The sequence below is a fragment of the Rhineura floridana genome, chromosome 19 (assembly GCF_030035675.1).
Source record: "Rhineura floridana isolate rRhiFlo1 chromosome 19, rRhiFlo1.hap2, whole genome shotgun sequence".
NCBI classification, from domain to species: Eukaryota; Metazoa; Chordata; class Lepidosauria; order Squamata; family Rhineuridae; genus Rhineura; species Rhineura floridana.
This window is the reverse complement of record NC_084498.1, coordinates 10,154,136-10,175,450: the sequence shown is the minus strand read 5'-3', so window position 1 is coordinate 10,175,450 and position 21,315 is coordinate 10,154,136. Positions and strand designations below refer to the sequence as shown.

The following is a 21,315-nucleotide window of genomic DNA, read 5'->3' as shown; positions in this document are numbered from 1 at the left end:
TCTGGGGTGGGAGTATGCTGTTGCAATCAGGTTCTGCTTGTGATCTTGCCGTAGGTTGGCCACTATGAGGATGTTGAACTAGAGGGGTCATTAGCCTGATACAGCAGGGCTCTTCATCTTATCTTCTGAAGTCCTATAGCCAGGAAATATGAATCAGTTGCACTCTTGTTTGGAGTCTGGCAATTGCAAGTGGAGGGTAGGGAGTCCGATGGATATGGGCTTGAGAATTGACCTACAGTTCTTAATGTCATCAGCCTGTTAGAGCCTTCTGAGCTCCTCTTATGTACTGTCATTTTATCAGCATAGTGAGGACCCTTATCTGTGGTTTGGTGAATAAAAAGAGGTGGTAGAGTGGATTGCATCACTTTAGAGACTGTGGAGACAGGGCAGATACCATGTTTTCAAAGTGTCATTACATTAAAAGTAACATTTTGCAAGTAGAAAATTAGGAGTGTGTGTGTTGGGGGGTGTTGCTTTACTTTCTCCCAACTGTGCTAGTTCTCTGCATGCAAGGAGGTGTGTGTGTGTTCATATTTTAAAACATTCCCATATATAATTCCCCCTCTTTGCAACAGTACATTCCACTTACCGCCACATTTTTCTTTATGGTAGACCATGAATATGCTATTGCTACAAGCATGAGCAGAACTTACTTCTTTTTCTGTTCTTTTAAAACTTACACTGGGAAGTTCATCTTGGTATAAAACAGTCAGTCTCCTCTTGTCCTGAAGTTATAACACTTGAAGGGCGGCCGTGGTAGGAAACAGTTTATAATCCCATCTTGTTAGAACTATATCTTATCTGCTGTCCACGCCTATCTGTGGTGTACAACTTGCCATGGATTCCATAGTACAAGGATATGTTTTAATTATTGCACTGATTAAGCTAGCTTTAAAAGCATAAATCAATTAGCACAGTGATTTGATTTGTCTCAAATGGTGGGGCAGCCTCCCTCTCCTTGCAGGGTACGTGCAAGACTCCTGAAGGTAAGAAATATGATCCAGGGAGGAGGGAGAGATCAATCTGTGGCAGATGGAGCAAAAGGCATTTTCTGCCCAGGGACAGTGGCTTTAGCATTGTAGTCATCCAAATGTTAAAGGAATCTCACATGGCAGGGCTAGGAAGGATGCACTGCCCCTCTGCATTACCCTGGAGAGCAGTTAACATCAAGCCAATGGCCCATCTAGTCCAGCATCCTCTTCTCAGTGGCCAACCAGATGGCCACTTTGGGTAGCCCACAAGCAGGACCTGAGCACAAGAGCAGTCTCCCCTAGCTTCCAGCAACCAGTGTTCAGAAGCAGACTGCCTCTGACCATGGAGGCAAAGCGTAGTCATGGATAGCCGTATCCTCCATGAATTTGTCTAATCCTCTTTTAGATACCTCAGAGTTGGTGGCCATCACTGCCTCTCGTGGGAACAAATTCCATAGTTTAACTATGCGCTGTGTGAAGAAGGACTTTCTGTTGTGTGTCCTGAATCTTCCAGCATTCAGCTTCATTGCATATCCATGAGTTCTAGGGTTATGAGAGAAGGAGTAAAACTTTTATCTATCCACTGTTGTACATCAAAGACGCCCCTGAGTTTGATGAACAAATGCAGGGATGGGGAACTTGTGGCCCTCCGGAGGTTACTGATCTCCTATCAACCTCAGTCAGCATGGCCAGTGGCCAGGGATTATGGGAGTTGTAGTTCAGCAACATCTGGAGGGCCCCAGATGTTCATGACACCTGGTGTACATAATGTATAGAAAATGTGTATTTTGTTGTTGGTGCACTCTATCTTTCATCAGTCCCAGCCAGCATGGCCAACAGTCAGGTGTCATGGGAGTGGCAGTCCAGCAACATCTGGAGGGGTGCAGCTTCCCCATCTCTGGAGTAATGGAGAGGAGAGCACTGTGGCACTCAGGTCCTGCTTACAGGCTTCTCATAGGCATCTGGTTGGCCACTATGAAAGCTGGATCTGGGCTAGATGGGCCTGTGGCCTAATTCAACAGGGCTCTTCTTGGGTTCTTATAGTTTGAGTCTCAGCAGCCAAGGTGATAACAGTTTTCATTATTCCCAGTGTAGCAATAAGTTGGCCTGAGATGCACCAGAGCTGGTAACTGTGTAGATGAAAGATCTCAGTAAAAAAATATGAACCTCCGAATCCTCTTTCTAACAGGGGAAACAACTGCAAAAATCTCTTTTCTGCATTGCAATGTGTTAAAAAATAGATTACAATTTTATTTATAAAACATAGATAATATTTATTTAAATCATTCCTATGCTTGTTTACATTTCTGGAAAAAAATCCCTAAGCAGTTTTACAACCTATCTTGAAACATCAAATAGAAATTACAGACTCTCAAAATAAAACATTACAAATAAAAATTAAATCCAAAATACAATAAAGATCCACATTTAAGCAGCATAATTAACAGGAAAGTGAATATCAAAAAAAGAAAAAGAAATATTACAAGTTAAAAGCTACAATATAAGAATTCCATTAGCAGCTAAACAAAATAACTTACAGAAATAGATCCAGTGTGTTGTAGTGTGTTGGATTAGGACTTGGGTGACCAGGGTTCAAATTCCCACTCAGCCATGAAGCTCACTCTAGATGACCCTCCACCAATCAGTATCGCTCAGCATAACCTACCTCACAGGGTTATTGATATAAAATGGGGAGGGGAAGAATTGCTTACGCCATGTTGACCTCCTTAGAGGAAAAGTGGGATAGTAGCCTAGGAATAATTTAACATGTAATATACTGCATTCATGATTTGGTGTTGTGTTGTACCATCTCAAATATTTTGGAACTTGTGAAGAATGGTGCTGCTAATCATCAGACTTTGTCTCCAACTTTAGCATATTGAATTTCTGCCTTCTTTTACTCTTAATTTAGCTTTACCATATCTGTATAGCAGGCCTCAAGATTAAGGATATTAAGCCTGCCCTTTAAGCTTTTACACTGGACTCATTTAGATAGGAAAGATTATTTTGCAACATGCTTCTGATAGTTACTGGATTTTCTTAGTAAATATCCCTCTTTGCTTCCTGCTCTTCTCCCCAAGGCATTTGAGATAGCATTTTAGCTTTGTAACAATCCTATGAAGTGGGGCTGAGAGAGTGTGACATACTAAGGCTGCCTAGCCAGCCTTGTGGACCTACCATGTGGCAGAAGGACAGCCATTTCAGGTAGTTAATAGTGTCTGACTAGGACCAGGTTCAAATCCCCACTCTGCTCTGAAGCTCACTGAGTAACTGGCCAAGATCCCCACCTCTCAGGTTGACCTACCCCACAGGTTAGCTAGCAATAGTGGCTGGTGCCTGTTTGGAGCTGTTAGGGCAGAGAGGGCAGGGAGGCCAACAGCAGGTAGAGCCAGAGCCAATGACAGGCAGAGCCAACTAATTACAGTTTTGTCCCCATCCTCCTCCCTGCTGATCCCTACAAGGGCAACACTTGAGACTGCGGAGAAGGAGGCTGATAGGCAGGGCCACCCCCTGGACTAGTTGCAAGTAAGAAGGCAGGCAGGTGAGGGCTCTCTGAGGGCAAACTGAGTTTGATGGGGCAGTGGCCCATTTGCCCTTATGAACCAGCCTCTACTAGTTGACAGGGCAATATGAAGGGATTTGGAGAGGACCATGGATGCTCCTTTGAGCTCCTTGGGGGAAAGGTGGGATATAAATGTAATGTATCTACTATATATCTTGGAAAGTTGTTTGCCTGTCAGTTGGATTGTTTTCTGTTTGCATTTGGACTCTCAAGATATCATCACCAAATCTGGCATGACGGTTGCTGAGATTGAGGAGCAGGTTTTTCTATGGTTGGATACCATTGTGCACCGTTCTGAATCAAGATGGTATGCTCAAGCTTTCAAAACTGCACTGATTTTTGATTTCTTAGAATTTCCAAGCAACACCTGGTATGAGGTTGCTAGTAATAAATATTACAGCAAAGGAGATAATTTACATTGTACATACATTATTACAGTAAGGTACCTCTTCACAGTAAATCAGGACTATTTGGTATAGGCTGATACTGAGTGTGACCATTAGCCTCTCTTTCCCAGTATTATCTAATTGTGCAGTTAATGGTACTCAGTGAAGGCATGTAAGGCCTCAAACCAGGGGTATCTCCCAGCCCCTATAACAGGGGTGGCTTATCTGTGCCCCTCCCAATATTGCCATCAGTCCCAGCCAGCATGGCCTTTGGTAACAGCTGATGGGAGTGTTAATCCAGCATCAACTGGAGGGCCACGGACAAGCCATTTGTATACCCGAAACTGGAGATTTCAGGAATTGAGCTGGTGTAGTTTCTGCCCGTGGTGGGCAGATATGAGACTTGTTGGATCTACTTCGTTTTTAGTTAGAGCTACAATTCCCAGAGTTGCCTGGGAAGAGGGAATGGTTGTTAAACCACTTTGGGAATTGTGGTTCTATGAGGGGAAGAAGGGTTTCCTAACAACTCTCAGCAACCTTAACAAATGACAGTTTCCAGGATTCTTGGAGGGAAGCCTTGACTGTTTAAAGTAGTATGGTACTGCTTTAAATATATAGTGTTGATGAGGCAATAGTAATAACTATACAACAATGTAAAAGACGCCCTATCATTAGACAGTGAGTCAGTTGCCTCAGGGAGTTGGTTTTTGGATGCCAGAAGGGTGGTAAATTGTGAAAATGGAAATGGACTGCCTTCAAGCCGATCCCAACTTAAGGCTACCTTACAAATAGGAATTTCATGGTTAGCGGCATTCAGAGGGGGTTTACCATTGCCTCCCTCTGAGGCTAGTCCTCCCCAGCTGGCTAGGGCCTGCTCAGCTTGCCACAGCTGCACAAGCCAGCCCCTTCTTTGTCTGCAACTGCCAGCTGGGGGGCAGCTGGGCTCCTTGGGACTATGCCGCTTGCCCACAGCTGCACAGGTGGCAGGGCACGTAACCCCTGAGCCACTCACTGTGGGGGTGATCTTTAGCTGGCCCTTGACACCCAGGAGACACGAGTGGGGATTTGAACTCTCAGACTCTGGACACCCAGCCAGGCTGTCCTCCCCACTGTGCTATACCAGCTGTGGTAAATTGTGAATTAATACCAAAATAACTTAGCTAGCCTTGGGTACTATGTAATTTGATTTGGGGGAGAGTGACCCCTTTTGTTATTCCACCTGAGTCAGCAACATGCCTTGAGCCTAAACAAGGATATTTCAGACCAAGGTCAGTCAAGATGAAAACTGTCCTGAAAAGAATATGAAAACTTGGACAAATAAAGAAATTTCCACCTGGCATGGAGGAGAGAACAAGGCTGGTGCCAGGCAAACCTCTTCTGGGGAAGGGGGGGGAGTTCCAAAGAATGTACAATACCCAGCAACAAAATGTGCTGAGCTAGCTCCGCAAAGATTTGAACTTTGTCTTCCCACAGCCAGGCCTAACCCTATATAAAAGATGTATTAAAAAATTATTTATGCATGGTGTGTAGAAAATGAATAGTGACGTTTTTCTCCCTCTCTCATTATATCAGAATCAAAATTATCCTCTGAAGCTCAATATTAAAAGATTCAGTGAAGAGTAAAGGAAGTACTTCACAAAACACATAGGTCAACTATAGGAAACATCCCATAATATGTAGCAATGGCCACCTTGACTTAGATGGCTTTAAAAGGAGGCTAAAGAACTTCATGGAGGATAAGGCTATGAGTGGCTACTAGACACAATGGCTGTGTACTACCTCTAATATTTGAGGTAGTATTTTTCTTGATACCAGTTGCTGGGCAGCACAATTAGGGAGAGTTGATAGAACTTTGGATTCTAGGTTTTTTTGTTTGTGGTTAATACACAACTCCCAGAGGCCTAAAGCTGAATCCAACCAAGTTCTAGTCTGAGTAGAGCTATTGCAATTATTATTAGCATTGGAGTTGAATGCTGGCAGAAGCAGAACAGAATCCCTTTCAAAGGAGCACCCTTTACCCTGGTTGCAGTCACACTGAGGCACTGGTAAGAGAAAAACTGTCATTTATTAAAGGAAATACATATTTGATAGGAAAGATCCCTAGTTCTGGCTAACTAAGGGTCAGAAGTGTAGTGGCAAATTCAAAAGTGCAGGGTCCCTTCATGATAGTCATGCCACACCCCCTTTACACTTGCCCTCATCTTTCTTGCTCTCCCTGTCATCTCATGAGTCTACGCTTCACTACAACCAACATCCCTAGGAAACAATCAGCATGGAATGGGAGGTTGTGTGCTAGCTACTGAGAAGGGTCTTCTCAGTGGCTAACGTATCTCCTTCCACTCTGATTGGAGTCAGTCAGCATGAAAGGACAAGGACTCTTCACAGTGGCTAACACCCTGCATTTTCATGCTGATTGGCTCATAGAGAGGGACCTGATTGGGACCCTGCTCCCAAAAAAGTAATGGGTCTGTGACCCCCTGTAACCCTTGAAGACTGCACTCCTGCTAGGGGTGGAGATGCAGAGAGCCTGCAGGGGAGAGAGATGAAGAAGAGCGAAGCAGGAAATGAGGTCAGCAACCCCTAAGAGTATCAGTCTAGCACCTGTAAGGGAAATCAGCAGAGGTAAGATCAGAATGCAGTCTAAGAAGCACGGAGGTTCCCCAGTGACCTCCCTTACAGGTAGATATCCTTCCCTATGCAAACCCCACCAGCCTTTCAATATAAGCTTGATGAACATTTCCAGTTCATGGATCCAAGTTAGTCACGTTCATTAATTTCAGTGAGTCTGCTTGTGAATCTGATGAGCAACCCAATGGCTTCATTGCATTCATCCTTTAGTTTTTGCAAGTAATGAGGCCAGTGATGGGCCACAGACGGGCATCATTACAACATCAGCAGCACCACCAACTTGCAAGTTTTTCTTACTTTTGCAAGTTCGTGAATCTGAAATAAACGTGCTTTCTGTCATGTTGAAAGAAAAAGGTTTGTGTGTGTCCTCCCCCCCACTTTGTGCCAACAATAAAACCAAGGGCCATAGCAAAATATCTGTAATTAAGGAGATAAGATAAGCATTTCTGGTGGCTGGCGCTGGGAGGTATTTAGCTTTCAGGCTGACTTCTCTGCATTAAAGTGCGGAGCAAGGGGAGTTCCATTTTTGCATATGGGTTGATAATCACTCATATGAGTGTGTGTGTGTATATATATAACGTTATATTGTAAACTGTATGAAATGCCTAGGAAAAATACATAGAGAAACTTAACAGTGGTGATTCTTACCCTCAGTGATATGGATGAGATCAAATATTTGCTGTCCCGTATGGACAGGTTTGTAATGTTTAATATGGCTAAACTTGCAGTGAAGGCTGCTGAACTAAGACAATTACATGTGGACATTCTCAAGATTTAAGATTTTGCTTTTTCTGTATGTTTTATTTTGTTTGATAGGCTTTCATGTTTATATATAATTAATGTATGTTTGTGTCTTTATTTGTCTACAACCTGTATTCAGTTGCCTCATTTATAAATTTGGAATTTGGTATTTAGCTTCACCAAGCCAACTCCTCCATGTAAAGTGTGTGTGTGTGGGTGTTTTGTTTTGGCATCTAGGTTGATGGCAATTTATCAGTGTAGCTAATCTTTTATCAATCTGGCTGTTCCTTAACAGCTACAGCAGAGGCATTGCTCTGGATGCCCCCCCACCTTCAAAGGTCCATGCTATACGTTTAAAGCAAATGCAACACGGACTCTTCCCCCAAAGAATCATGAGAACTGTAGCTTGTTAAGGGTGCTTGGAATTTGTAGCTCTGTGAGGGGGGAAACCAAAGTTCCCAGGATTCTTTGGGGGAAATCATGTCTTTAAATGTATGGTATGGATCTGCCTAAAAGTGTTTGGCAACCCTGGAGAGAGCTTTTTCAGTGTTGGCTCTTCTTTTATGGAATGTGCTCCCCAGATGAGTGAGGGAGATGCCTAAAGCTCGTGGAAGCTGGTCTGTTAGGGCAAATGGGGCACTACCTCAGCAACCTCAGCCTGCCCTCAGCCTGCCTGCCTCCTTACCTACAGTCAGTCCAATGGGAGGCAGCACTGCCTGTCAGCCTCTTCCTCCATAGTCTCAGTGTTGTCCTTGTAGAACTCAGCAGAAAGGACGACGATGGGGACAAAACTAGCATGAGCTGGTTCTGCCTATCTTTGGTTCTGACTCCACCTAGTGTTGGTCTCCCCGCCTTCTATCCCACCAGCCCCGGTGGGCACCAGCTGCCATTGCCTGAAGCCAGTGTGTTGTAGCCAATGTGGCACCCTCCAGATGTTGTGGGCTCAGAATTCCAGCATGGCCACTGGTCAGGGTAACTCACAACATCTGGAGGTTATACCACATTAGCTACACCTGGGCTAGGGTAACATGTCTGAGAAGGCCAAGTTGAATTCCTTCTCAGCTATGAAGTTCTGTGAGTGACTTTGGGTTGGTTGCTTTCAGCCTGACCTACCTTATAGGGCTGTTTTGTAAGGATTCCTAAAGGGGGGAAATCCCTAGGCTTACATTCAGGCACTAAGTTAAGATTATTCTTTCACCAGTGCTCCTTTTTTACTATGCAGTGACTGAAAAAATAAATAAATAAATGGATAATAAAACTTATGTGATATTGGTCCCTTAGTGTTTTATTGCTGCTGTCCCATCTCTGTGCTTCTTTTATAAAAATATTTTGTTTGGTTTAGTGTATTATTGCTGTAAGTTGCATTTGTAGGCTGTCAAGTGGAAGAGAAGCATATAAATACTTAAATGAAAAATATGGGAGCGTTTTTTTAAAAATAGAATGTCTCTTTTTAATGCAGCTGACTGGCATTCCTATGAACTTTTCCATCAAAATGCAGCTCAGTCTCTTTATGAAGAAAGTCCCTGGCATATTGTAAGTAGTCAGCTCTTAAGGCACAGTGAGCTTGTTTATTTTAATCCCTATTAGCCTCTTTTCCCTTCCCCTCGGCTGCTTCTCTGATCCAGCTTTGGCCAGATCAGGTTGCCAGGCATTTTGTGCATACCTTAGCACAGGGATATGGGAAACCTTTTCCAGCCGAAGGGCCACATTGCCATCTGGACAACCTTTTGGGAACAACATGTCAGTGTTGGGCAGAGCCGGAGGTAAAAGTGGGCAGAGCAACAGAAGTAAATTTCAACTTTGTACAGTAGGCTACATTCTGCACACGCTCACACACCCCTCTGTCCTCTGTCCAGAAAAGCAAGAGGCAACACCAGAGTTCAAGAGTGCATTCCAGCCTGGCAAAAACACTTGGGAATGTGAAGCCAAACCAGTAAGAGGGTGGCGGGGCGGGGAATTCTGAGGCCTGAAGGACCACATTTGGCTCCCTGGCCTGAGGTTCCCCCTTCCTGAGCCACAGCAAAGTCAGAGATTTCTGTTCACATGAGTGTCTGTGTGGGAACACACACACGCACCCTCCATCCATGCGAGCAAGGGGCATTATCACAGTTGGAGGGCACATTCCAGCCAGACAAAAGCACCCAGGAAGTGTGTGGCCTAGGGAGAGAGGATGTGGTCTGAGGAGGGGAAGGCTCTTCCTTAAAACAAACTAAAGGTTAAGATTAGCCACAGTTGGTTAACAAGGCTGTGTGGCTGGGAAGGAGGTATGACCTTGGGAAAGTCCTGAGGGCAAGATAGAGAGGCCTAGAACATTTGGCCCCTAGGCCTGCTGTTCCCCACCCCAGCCTTAATATGTAACATACAGCACAGCCCTACATCAAAAAGGAATGCTGGACCAGGCATTGCCCCGTCATAAGATCTTAAAGTTCTCATTGTTGTTCCTTAATCTTCCAGGCAAACAGGGACAGTCAAGCCAGTTGTGTTACCTCTTCTTTGGTTTGCAGAGGTAAGTTGGGAGTGCGTGCTCACAAAGGACCAGGTGGGTGTGGACAGCAGCTTGCAACGGACTTGAGTGTAAACTAGGCTGAATCAGGCCAAACCCTGTTGCTTCATTTTAAAAAAAAGTTTGGAGTTCTGTGCTGATAGCCCTTGTGTAAGCCAATTTTGTTCTGGCTTATTGAATACTTGGCTATAATCATTTTGCCATGAATTGCTCTTCTGTCAAAGATAATATCTCCTAGCAAAAAGCTTCCCCTCTCCCCTTGTGAGAATACAATCCTTTTGCCACTTTTGAAGCCATCTGAAATAGGCTTGAAACAAATTTATTTATTTATTTTAACATTTTATATCCTGCTTTTCACCATCTAGGTCTCAAAGTGACTTACAGCAATAAAACTGTCCAATATACAAAATTTAAAGCACAAATTGAACCTCAAATATTAACCATAAAAAGCCTGGTGCAGTTGTCATACTGGCTTCCTACAAACCAGCAGCCACCCTTGGAACTCTACCAAGACAACTCAGTCAAGGGCTCCCTGGTGGCTAAGCTATGACAGAGTGGGGAACCTCTTCCAGCCCAAGGGCCACATTTCCTCTTGGGCCACATTCCAGGAGCCACATGCCAGTGGTGGATGAAGCCAGAGGCAGACATGAGCAAGAAGACCAAAAGCAAAAAGTATATGGAGCAAGTCAAAGTGCTGGTTATGACCTATAAAGCCTTACATGGCACAAGACCCTAATACCTCAAGGACCATCTCTCCCTACTGAATTTCCCAGAGCCTGCAGTTGTCATCAGAGGCCTTTCTCCATGAGTCTCCTCTGAGGAAGATGTGGAGGGTGGCAACACAAGAACAGGCCTTTTCAGTGGTGGCTCCACATTTTGTGGAATGCTCTCCTCAGGGAAACATGCTTGGCGCAGTCATTGTCTGCTTTGAGGCACCAGGCTAAAACATTTCTGTTTACCCAGTTAAGTTGGAGGGTAGCGAGCTGTGGTTATTTGGTCTGTTTTTAGTGCTCATCTTGAAGTAGGGTGGGTGGGATTTGTCCTTTTAGAAGTACTCTTGGATGAACCCAATTAGGTATTGTGTTTTACTATTGTTTTATGCCAGGTTTTAATATTTTTATGCTGTAAGAGGCTTTGGGACACTCCTCTCTCTGTGTGAAAAGCAACAAATAAATAACTGTGGCTCTCACCTTTTCCAAAGCATTCCAGTCTCACAAATCAGGGTGTTTATGCCCCCACCTTCCCACACACATCTCTGCATCCAGGGAAGCAAAAAATGTTATCACGGTTCAAAGACTCATTGAAGCCAGGCAAAAGCACTTGAGGAGGGTGCCGAGCAGGTCCAGAGAGGGTGTGGCCTGGGAAGGAGAGGTGGCTAAGGCAGAGTTCGGAGAGCTGGATAGTGAAGCCTGGAGGGCTACATTCGACCCACTGGGCCTCAGTTCCCCACCTCTGCTATATAATGACAGGCCCTCAACACACTGTCTCCCTCCCCTCTCCAAGAGCAAGGGTGTCTTTCTCCTTTTTGAGGCATCTTGCATTCTACGTGCATGCATGCCAGTATGGGTAGAGTCCAGTAGTGAAGGAAGGGGCCATTCCAAGGCTGGATCCCGATTTGCAAAACTGACGGTGATAACATGGTAGGGATACCAGACAATTCCTTTTGCACTGTGCTTCAGATTCAGATAGTTTTGAGTTTCCTTTCTGTAATATTATTCATTTTAGAAATTGCATGAGAGGTGTGGGGAGCCTTAAACCCTCCTGATGTTGATGAACTGCATCTCCCATCATCCCTGGACCATGCTTTCTTGGGGCTGGTAGGAGCTGTAGTTCAGCAGCATTAGGAAGGCCAAAGATTCCCCCACACCTGCTGTTTGATTCAGACTGTGGTTGTGCTTGTATGCTTTATAACTCTTTGAAAATTAATAAACAATAATATGAAACACTAAAAAAGAAAGGAGGAAGCTGGCATTGAGGTCAGCACCAAGACCAGTGTGTAGACATGACCATTTTGTGGAAGAATAAACATACACATTTCTTCTTTTTGAGCAGAGTGGAGAGATCCAAGGCGATGTCTTGACAATGTTCTATACCATTTTGCTTATCCCTGTTATACTGGGCTACGCACAATATTTCCTGGTTGCACTTGGAGGTGTTCTGCTTTTAATTGCTGCTCTACTTATGCTCAAGAACAAGGTAAGAACAAAACATTTTAATTTATATTATTTAAATTTGTATGCTGCTTTTCCATATAAATGTGCTCAAAGTGGCTTACAAAAAAACCCATTGCAAATCAATATATCATTACCAGGACAATAAAATACTAAATCATTTCAAAATTCAATCCCTGAAATCTTTGCTCATTAAATATCATAATTGACTGACCACCTGATTTTTCAACAAACTTGAAAATTCATATTTGGTTTCAGAATGACGTTTTTTGCTCTCCTTTCTGATTCTCCCTAATTCTGTAAGGGAAATTCAAAACTTGGAGCCAGCATTTATGAGGAAGGACCATAACGTCTTGATAGACCATTGCTTTGCATGCAGAAGGTCCCAGGTCCAATCCCTAGCATCTCCAAGTCTGGATCCAATCTCCAGGTCTGGAATCCTGGAGGTCCATACCCAGTTAGTGTAGACAATACTGAGCTGGATGGACCAATGGCCTGATTCAGTATAAGGCAGCTTCCTGTGTGCCTATCTGCAAAACTGTATGGTAGGACTTTTGCTGGACTGCACCAACTGAGGTTGCAGTCCAGATACACGGGTCACACTTTTAATCCCATTCCCAATACGAAACGTAGAATGGCAGGGAGAAGAAAATGCTCATCCTTACTGAGCCCCCCAACCCCCCTAGTTTTCTACAAGTTGGAAGTTTTTTTGCTTTTAATATGGAGTGAGTTCAAATATGCTTTATTTTTGCACCTGCAGTCTGAGGTAGTCCATTCCAGGAGTAACTGCCCAATGCAATCCTGTCACTCTTGAAGTTCAGCTGTGCATGGCAAGCTTTGATTCTGAAAATGGTGTATTTGAGGCCACCAGTAAAAGAGCAGAAAATAGTTATCATAGATCGAGCATGGGTTAGAGCAGCTGCGTCAGCCTACCATGTGGCAACAAGGGCAGCAAAAAAGGATTTTTATGCTGCCTCTATTGCATCCGCGGAGTGCTGTCCCAGGAGGCTGTTCCAAGTGGTCCGAAGCCTGGTCGGTCCAGTTGCCTCGGAACCGATGGGACATACTAAAACCTCCTGCGATGAGTTTGCAAAGCACTTTGCGGATAAAATCGACGGTCTAAAGAGTGCGATTCCGTGCGCTGTGGATACAGTGAGCGAGCCAGAGTCGGCCAGTGGCTCCCTGGTGATGTGGGATCGGTTTCAGCTTCTTCCTTCTGATGAAGTGGACAAGGTGCTTTCAACCTTAAAGCCAACCACCTGCTTACTCAATCCTTGCCCGTTGTGGCTCATCGTGAGCTGCAACGACAGACTGGGCAAGAGGATCAGGGCGGTGGTAAATGCGTCCTTGGAAGAGGGAGTAATGCCATCAGCCCTCAAGGAGGCAGTAATAAAACCAATTCTAAAGAAGCCTTCCTTGGATCCCCAAGATTTGAACAACTTTCACCCAGTCTCAAATTTACCATTCCTGGGCAAGGCGGTTGAGCGGGTAGTGGCGAAGCAGTTGCAAGTGCATTTGGAGGAAACGGATTGTCTGGATCCATTTCAGTCTGGCTTCAGGCCTGGACATGGGACTGAAACAGCCTTGGTCGCCTTGGTGGATGATATGGGGAGAGCATTGGATAGGGGCGAATGCACCTTCCTCGTTCTCCTGGATCTCTCAGCGGCTTTTGATACTGTTGACCACGGTATCCTTCTGGACCGGCTGGAGAGGTTAGGCATAGGGGGCACTGTGTGACAGTGGTTTCATTCCATCCTCTCAGGTAGGCACCAGAGAGTGGCATTGGGAGATGAGGTTTTGGACTCTTGGCCTCTCACTTGTGGGGTGCCACAGGGTTCCATCCTCTCCCCGATGCTGTTTAACATCTATATAAAGCCACTGGGGGCCATCATCAGGAGATTTGGGCTGCAATGTCACCAATATGTGGATGACACGCAGCTCTATCTCTCATTTAAATCCTCACCGAGGTTGGCTGTAGAAACCCTATCCAAGTGCCTGGAGTCTGTGAGTGGCTGGATGGGAAGGAATAAGCTGAAGCTGAACCCTGACAAAACTGAGGTACTGTTTGTGGGAGACAAGGGAAGGTTGGGGGATTTGGACCTGGTGCTCAATGGGGTACAATTGCCCCTGAGAGACCAGGTCCGCAGCCTGGGGGTCATTCTTGACTCCCAGCTGTCCATGGAAGCTCAGGTTTCGGTTGTGAGCCGGGCAGCATTGTATCAACTCCATCTGATACGGAGGCTGCGCCCCTACCTTCCCAATCATCTGCTCCCATTGGTGGTACATGCCCTGGTCTCCTCTCGCTTAGACTACTGTAATGCGCTCTACATGGGGCTACCCTTGAAAACAGTCCAGAAGTTGCAACTGGTACAGAATGCGGCGGCACGCCTGATTAAAGGCAACCGCCAGTGAGATCACATAACTCCAGTGCTGAAGGAGTTGCACTGGTTACCAATTGCTTGCTGGGCCCAATTCAAGGTGTTGGTTTTGACCTTTAAATCCCTACACGGTTTTGGCCCAGTCATCTGAAGGAGCGCCTCCAGCATCATCAGCAATGCTGCCCAACAAGATCAGCCTCAAAAGACCTTCTGTCCATCCCACTAGTTAAAACAGCCAAACTGGTGAGGACTAGGGAGAGGGCTTTTTTACTTGTGGTCCCCACCCTGTGGAACTCCCTACCAAATGACCTCCATCATGCTCCCTCTATGATGGGCTTCCGCCGGGCCTTACAAACCTGATGGGCGACTAATAAATTCAATAAATAAATAAAATAAATAAATAACTCCCATAATCTCTGATCATTGGCCATACTGGCTGGGGCTGATGGGAGCTGTAGTCTGACAACATCTGAAAGGCACCATGTTGGCTATCTCTGACATAAACAAATAGCGGCCAAGGGCATCACCTACGCAAGCTTTGAAAACTTTTGATTTCCCTCCCTGCCAGGTATGGAATGTGTTGACTTTGGTGCAGAATTTCTGCATTTTTCCTTTGCCCCTTAAGTGTACAGTATTCAAAGGCCTGTTAATCTGACGCTGACACATCTTCCTGGGGGTCAGGGGCTTCCCATCTTCCTGGTTTTGCCATTATTGGCATACAACCAGAAGCAGCGGAAGCTGATTCCAGGAGGAAAGAAAAGGTACACACCATCTTGGGGTCCTGTGGGCTTTTGGTGTTTCAGTCTATTTTCCCTCAGTGGGCTGTTGGTGTGGTGCAGCCTATAGGATCACATCCGGCAGTCCTTGAGACCCAGCTGCTATCTGATAGGTGTCGGAAGCCCACCCTGCTGAGATAGGCAAGGGTCTATTCATCACGGGCAGGGGATGCTGGAGCTCAGTGGTAGAGCACAGGCATTTTGCAAACAGAAGGCCCCCGGTTCAATACCTGGCATCTGCAGTTAAAAGAGTCTCAGGTAGCAGGTGTTTGCAAAGTCAAGGAAACTCTTAGAGGCAAAAAGTCTTCCTTCAGAAAATGGAAGTCTTGTCCGAATGAAGAAAATAAAAAGGAACACAAACTCTGGCAGAGGAAATGCAAGAAGACAATAAGGGATGCTAAAAAAAGAATTTGAGGAGCACATTGCTAAGAACATAAAAAACAACAACAAAAAATTCTATAAATACATTCAAAGCAGGAGACCGTCTAGGGAGGCGATTGGACCCTTGGATGATAAGGGAGTCAAAGGTGTACTAAAGAACAATAAGGAGATTGCAGAGAAGCTAAATGAATTATTTGCATCTGTCTTCACAGTGGAAGATAGTGGGCAGATCCCTGAACCTGAACTAACATTTGCAGGAAGGGATTCTGAGGAACTGAGACAAAGTTCTGGCTTAATGGACAATATAAAAACTGACAAATCACCAGGCCCGGATGGCATCCACCCAAGAGTTCTCAGAGAACTCAAATGTGAAATTGCTGATCTGCTAACTAAAATATGTAACTTGTCCCTCAGGTCCTCCTCCATGCCTGAGGACTGAAAAGTGGCAACTGTAACACCAATCTTCAAAAAGGGATCCAGGGGGGATCCCAGAAATTACAGGCCAGTTAGTTTAACTTCTGTCCCTGGAAAACTGGTAGAAAGTATTATTAAAGCTAGATTAACTAAGTACATAGAAGAACAAGCCTTGCTGAAGCAGAGCCAGCATGGCTTCTGCAAGGGAAGTCCTGTCTCAGTAACGTATTAGAATTCTTTGAGAGTGTCAACAAGCATATAGATAGAGGTGATCCAGTGGACATAGTGTACTTAGACTTTCAAAAAGCGTTTGACAAGGTACCTCACCAAAGACTTCTGAGGAAGCTTAGCAGTCATGGAGGAAGAGGAGAGGTCCTCTTGTGGATAAGGAATTGGTTAAGAAGCAGAAAGCAGAGAGTAGGAATAAACGGACAGTTCTCCCAATGGAGGGCTGTAGAAAGTGGAGTCCCTCAAGGATCGGTATTGGGACCTGTACTTTTCAACTTGTTCATTAATGACCTAGAATTAGGAGTGAGCAGTGGAGTGGCCAAGTTTGCTGACGATACTGAATTGTTCAGGGTTGTTAATGTTGCAGTGGTGATTGTGAGCGTATGCCCGGCGACCGGTTGTACCCGGTAGAACCCAGTGCCAGTGTGCCCAAGACAGATAGACGCAGACAGTTATAGGTTTAAGAGTCTTTACTGACTTGAAGTAACAGACATAAACGCATTCCTGGCTTCTCCTAACTTCTAACAACATCCCCCACACCTTGTGCTTTTGCTTTCAAGGATATATAGCTTTCACTGCCCTTCGCCAGCCGCATCTGTTGTGAGCTGACCTTGGCAGTCCTGAACACAGATTAACCCCTTTATAGTCAGTTCTGTACTGTCTCTCTGGAAAACTCTACTCACATACTTCTCAGCAGCCTACAGCTCCCACCTTTTCCATAAAGACATCCATTTGCATTAACAATACATGTTTGATACATTGCTTTACAGAGTTACAATCATTACAGACTTTTATGGTTTCACACAATCTAGATACGTTTCCTCATCATACATTTCTGTGTATTTATTTGTTTCTTCACTTCTGATTGTGCCAATCTGAAACCTTTCAGGTGGTTTCCCCAGGTTAGCTCTATCAGAGTGTCTCAATGTTACAGTTTCCTCTTCAGTAACAGGTTCTTCTTCTTCTTCTTGTTTTACCTCCTGCTCTAAGTCATGTTCTGTGGATGCTTCATGTGAATTATTTAGATCAACATATGTACTGTGAACCCAATCCTGCTCTTGTACTTTTATGCTTCTACTCAGCACCACCTTTCTCTGACTTTGCACCCAAACATAGTAATATGCGTTCTGGAATCCGATCACATTTCCTCTTTGTGCTCTTTGAGCTAGTTTTCCATGTCTCTTCCCTTTGGGTAAAGTTGTTTTCCGAGCCCAATTCAAGGTGTTGGTATTGACCTTTAAATCCCTACACAGTTTCGGCCCAGTTTATCTCACGGAGCGCCTTCAACGCCACCAATTATGCCGCCCGACAAGATCGGCCACACAGGGCCTTCTCTCAATCCCGCCAACAAAAACAGCCAGATTGGCGGGTACTAGAGAGAGGGCATTCTCAGTGGCGGTCCCCACTCTTTGGAACTCCCTCCCACAAGATCTCCGGCACGCCTCTTCCCTAAATGTATTTCGGAAAGCCTTAAAGACCTGGCTCTTTCAACAGGCCTTCGGGGTTTCTGGGGAGGGTTAACTGCTATAACTGTAATGCCTCCTGCCCTCTTTTAATACTGTTGTTGCAGATTTATTGATTTTACACTGTTTTATATTGTATCACTGTATTTTATTAATTGTATTTTAATGATTTTGTACGTCGCCTAGAGTGGCCATTGGCCAGATAGGCAACACAGAAATTAAATTTATTATTATTTATTATTATTATTATTATGGGTATGTGCACCCAGCACCTTGCCCCAAACCTTGCAATGTGCTGGAGTCTTGGTTTCCTCCCTGTGAGCCTTTCATATGGTGTCATGTTAAGTGTTCTATGGAATAGCCTGTTCTGAATGTACGTGGCATACAACATGCACTCTCCCCAAAACACATTAGATAATTCAGAATCTCTCAACATGGCTCTTGTTGCATCCTGAAGTGACCTATTTTTCCTCTCAGCAATCCCATTCTGAAATGGTGAGAATGGTGCAGTGAAATTCTGTTCTATTCCCTTCTTTGTTAAGTACTGCTCTAGGGACTTTCCAGTAGACTCTCCCCCTTGATCAGAGCGTATTCTTTGTATAGTCACACCATGTTGCACTTCAACCTTTTGCACAAATTGCTTCAGTTTCCCCTCTGCTTCATCTTTAGCCTTAAGCAGATATATGGTGCTATACCTAGTGTAGTCATCCACAATCACCAGAAAATACTTGGCACCTCCTTGTGAACTCTGAAATGGTCCTGCTAAATCAACGTGAATCATCTGGTATGGTGCGTTTGTTTTACACTCTGCCTCTTTGCATATGGGAGCAACTGTGGCTTTGGTTTGGCTACACACATCACATTCTACATATTTGTCACAGTCCTTCAGTGTCAACATCCACACTATTACTGGGAGTTTTCATTATTGTACCAAAACTAGCATGCCCTAGTTTTCTGTGCCACAGATGAACGCAGTCATCATGAGGCTTTCTGTTAGCACTCATAGCAGCACAACCTGCGTGTTTGAACTGAATGTAGAACAGTGAATCCTTCAGAAACCCTTTCATACAGATTTTGTCTCCTTTCTGTGTCTCACACATCCCTTGTTTAAATGTTACAGTATATCCCATTGCATTCAGTTTCTTTACAGACATTATGCTACATTCCAAACCTGGTACATACAATACATCTGTCATAATTGTATTTAAGACACTGAGTTTTACTGTGCCTCTTCCCAACACCTCTCTGTGTGTGCCATCCGCCAGCACAACATCCTCTTTCGCGGGAAGTGAAGTTCTGAACAAAGTTCTGTCCTTTATTAAGCTATGGGTAGCCCCAGAATCAATCACCCATACAGCACTGTCTTTGTTCTCACAGCTTTTCGGTTTACTAGTCCCAGCACTCACCAGTTGCACACTTTTCGGCTTCCAGCCTCGTCCTTTACGCTTCGCTTCACAGTCTCTCTGTAGATGTGTTTTCGAACCACAATAATAACAAGCTTTAAGTCCAAACGATCTTGCTTCTGCGTCTTTGAAGTTTGTCTTCCTGCTTTCTCTTGTCTCTGTTTTCTCCCATCCTCCGGCCTCTTTCCTTCTCTCCCATTCCTGGAGAAGCTTGCCCGAGACATAATCCGTAGTCAAACCTGCGTCTTGCATAGCCTCCAATGAACTGACTAACAGATCCCAAGACAAATCCAATGAAGATAATATAAGCTCTCTGCAACTGTGTGTGCTCTACATTCCGCTCCTGCAGCTCTGCAAACAGTCTTTGTAATTCCAACAAATGCTCAGACATTGTCTTGTCCCCTGCCAGTTTCATCTGATAAAGTTTACGCGCTAAGTATATCTTGCTACTGGCTGTCTGTTTTACATGTACTTCATTCAAAGCAGTCCACATAAGCTTCGCTGTTGGCCGTGTTTTCACGTGTAATAATTGAGAGTCATCTAAAGCCAATATAATAAATGCTCTTGCCTTTTCATCCATGCGAATCCACGCTGCCGACTGAGGAGCTATCGGTGGGTCGTCTTCAATTACATGCCATAAATCTTCTTTTGTCAGGAAAGCCTGCATTCTAAGCCTCCAGCTAGAATAATTACACTCAGTGAGCCTCTCCAGAGGCATTCCGGCTGAAAGTGAAACTGCCATCTCCACAGCACACTTCTCCTCTGCCGCTCTCGATCAAGCACTCAGCCACGTTACCGCTTCTCCCAAGCTCCTGGCTTGCTTGCTTCTCTGCTGAACTGTTTGCCGCTCTCTGGGCTTCTCTTGCCTTGCTCTGGGTTCGAATGCTGCCTATTCTGTGCCGTAGTCTGGGCCCATAACCCTTGTTGCAGCGATGATTGTGAGTGTATGCCCGGCGACCGGTTGTACCCGGTAGAACCCAGTGCCAGTGTGCCCAAGACAGATAGACGCAGACAGTTATAGGTTTAAGAGTCTTTACTGACTTGAAGTAACAGACATAAATGCATTCCTGGCTTCTCCTAACTTCTAACAACATCCCCCACACCTTGTGCTTTTGCTTTCAAGGATATATAGCTTTCACTGCCCTTCGCCAGCCGCATCTGCTGTGAGCTGACCTTGGCAGTCCTGAACACAGATTAACCCCTTTATAGTCAGTTCTGTACTGTCTTTCTGGAAAACTCTACTCACATACTTCTCAGCAGCCTACAGTTAAAACTAAAAGGGATTGCGAAGAGCTCCAAAAAGACCTCTCCAAACTGAGTGAATGGGCGGAAAAATGGCAAATGCAATTCAATATAAACAAGTGTAAAATTATGCATATTGGAGCAAAAAATCTGAATTTCACATATACGATCATGGGGTCTGAACTGGCGGTGACCGACCAGGAGAGAGACCTCGGGGTTGTAGTAGACAGCACGATGAAAATGTCGACCCAGTGTGCAGCAGCTGTGAAAAAGGCAAATTCCATGACAGGGATAATTAGGAAAGGTATTGAAAATAAAACAGCCGATATCATAATGCCATTGTATAAATCTATGGTGCGGCCGCATTTGGAATACTGTGTACAGTTCTGGTCGCCTCATCTCAAAAAGGATATTATAGAGTTGGAGAAGGTTCAGAGGAGGGCAACCAGAATGATCAAGGGGATAGAGCGATTCCCTTACAAGGAAAGGTTGCAGCATTTGGGGCTTTTTAGTTTAGAGAAAAGGTGGGTCAGAGGAGACATGAGAGAAGTGTATAAAATTATGCATGGCATTGAGAAAGTGGATAGAGAAAAGTTCTTCTCCTAATAATTATTCTCATAATACTAGAACTCGTGGACATTCAGGTAAGCTGAATGTTGGAAGATTCAGGACAGACAAAAGGAAGTACTTCTTTACTCAGCGCATAGTTAAACTATGGAATTTGCTCCCACAAGATGCAGTAATGGCCACCAGCTTGGATGGCTTTAAAAGAAGATTAGACGAATTCATGGAGGACAGAGCTATCAATGGCTACTAGCCATGATGGCTGTGCTCTGCCACCCTAGTCAGAGGCAGTATGCTTCTGAACACCAGTTGCCGGAAGCCTCAGGAGAGGAGAGTGTTCTTGCACTCGGGTCCAGCTTGCGGGCTTCCCCCAGGCACCTGGTTGGCCACTGTGAGAACAGGATGCTGGACTAGATGGGCCACTGGCCTGATCCAGCAGGCTCTTCTTATGTTCTTATGTGTGATGAGAGAGAGCCTTCTCTCCTTAAGACTCTGGGCAGCCA

The 21,315-nt window shown here is 44.8% G+C and overlaps 1 protein-coding gene and 1 long non-coding RNA gene across 7 annotated transcripts in view; one reads left to right on the top strand and one right to left on the bottom strand.

Annotated features, from left to right (window-relative positions):
- The window catches only part of SCARB1 (scavenger receptor class B member 1), a 101,557-nt gene that overhangs the window by 72,089 nt on the left and 8,153 nt on the right, over positions 1-21,315 (top strand). For all 6 annotated transcript variants that reach the window (XM_061603109.1, XM_061603112.1, XM_061603110.1 and 3 more), the window contains 3 exons: positions 8,749-8,822; positions 9,744-9,795; positions 11,845-11,988. In XM_061603109.1, coding sequence (XP_061459093.1) covers positions 8,749-8,822; positions 9,744-9,795; positions 11,845-11,988 — 270 coding nt within the window. The remainder of the gene's footprint in view (positions 1-8,748; positions 8,823-9,743; positions 9,796-11,844; positions 11,989-21,315) is intronic.
- Positions 16,633-21,315, bottom strand: part of LOC133373418 (uncharacterized) — a 49,008-nt gene continuing 44,325 nt past the window's right edge. The window contains exon 3 of the long non-coding RNA XR_009759675.1: positions 16,633-20,510. This is a non-coding gene — a long non-coding RNA (uncharacterized LOC133373418). The remainder of the gene's footprint in view (positions 20,511-21,315) is intronic.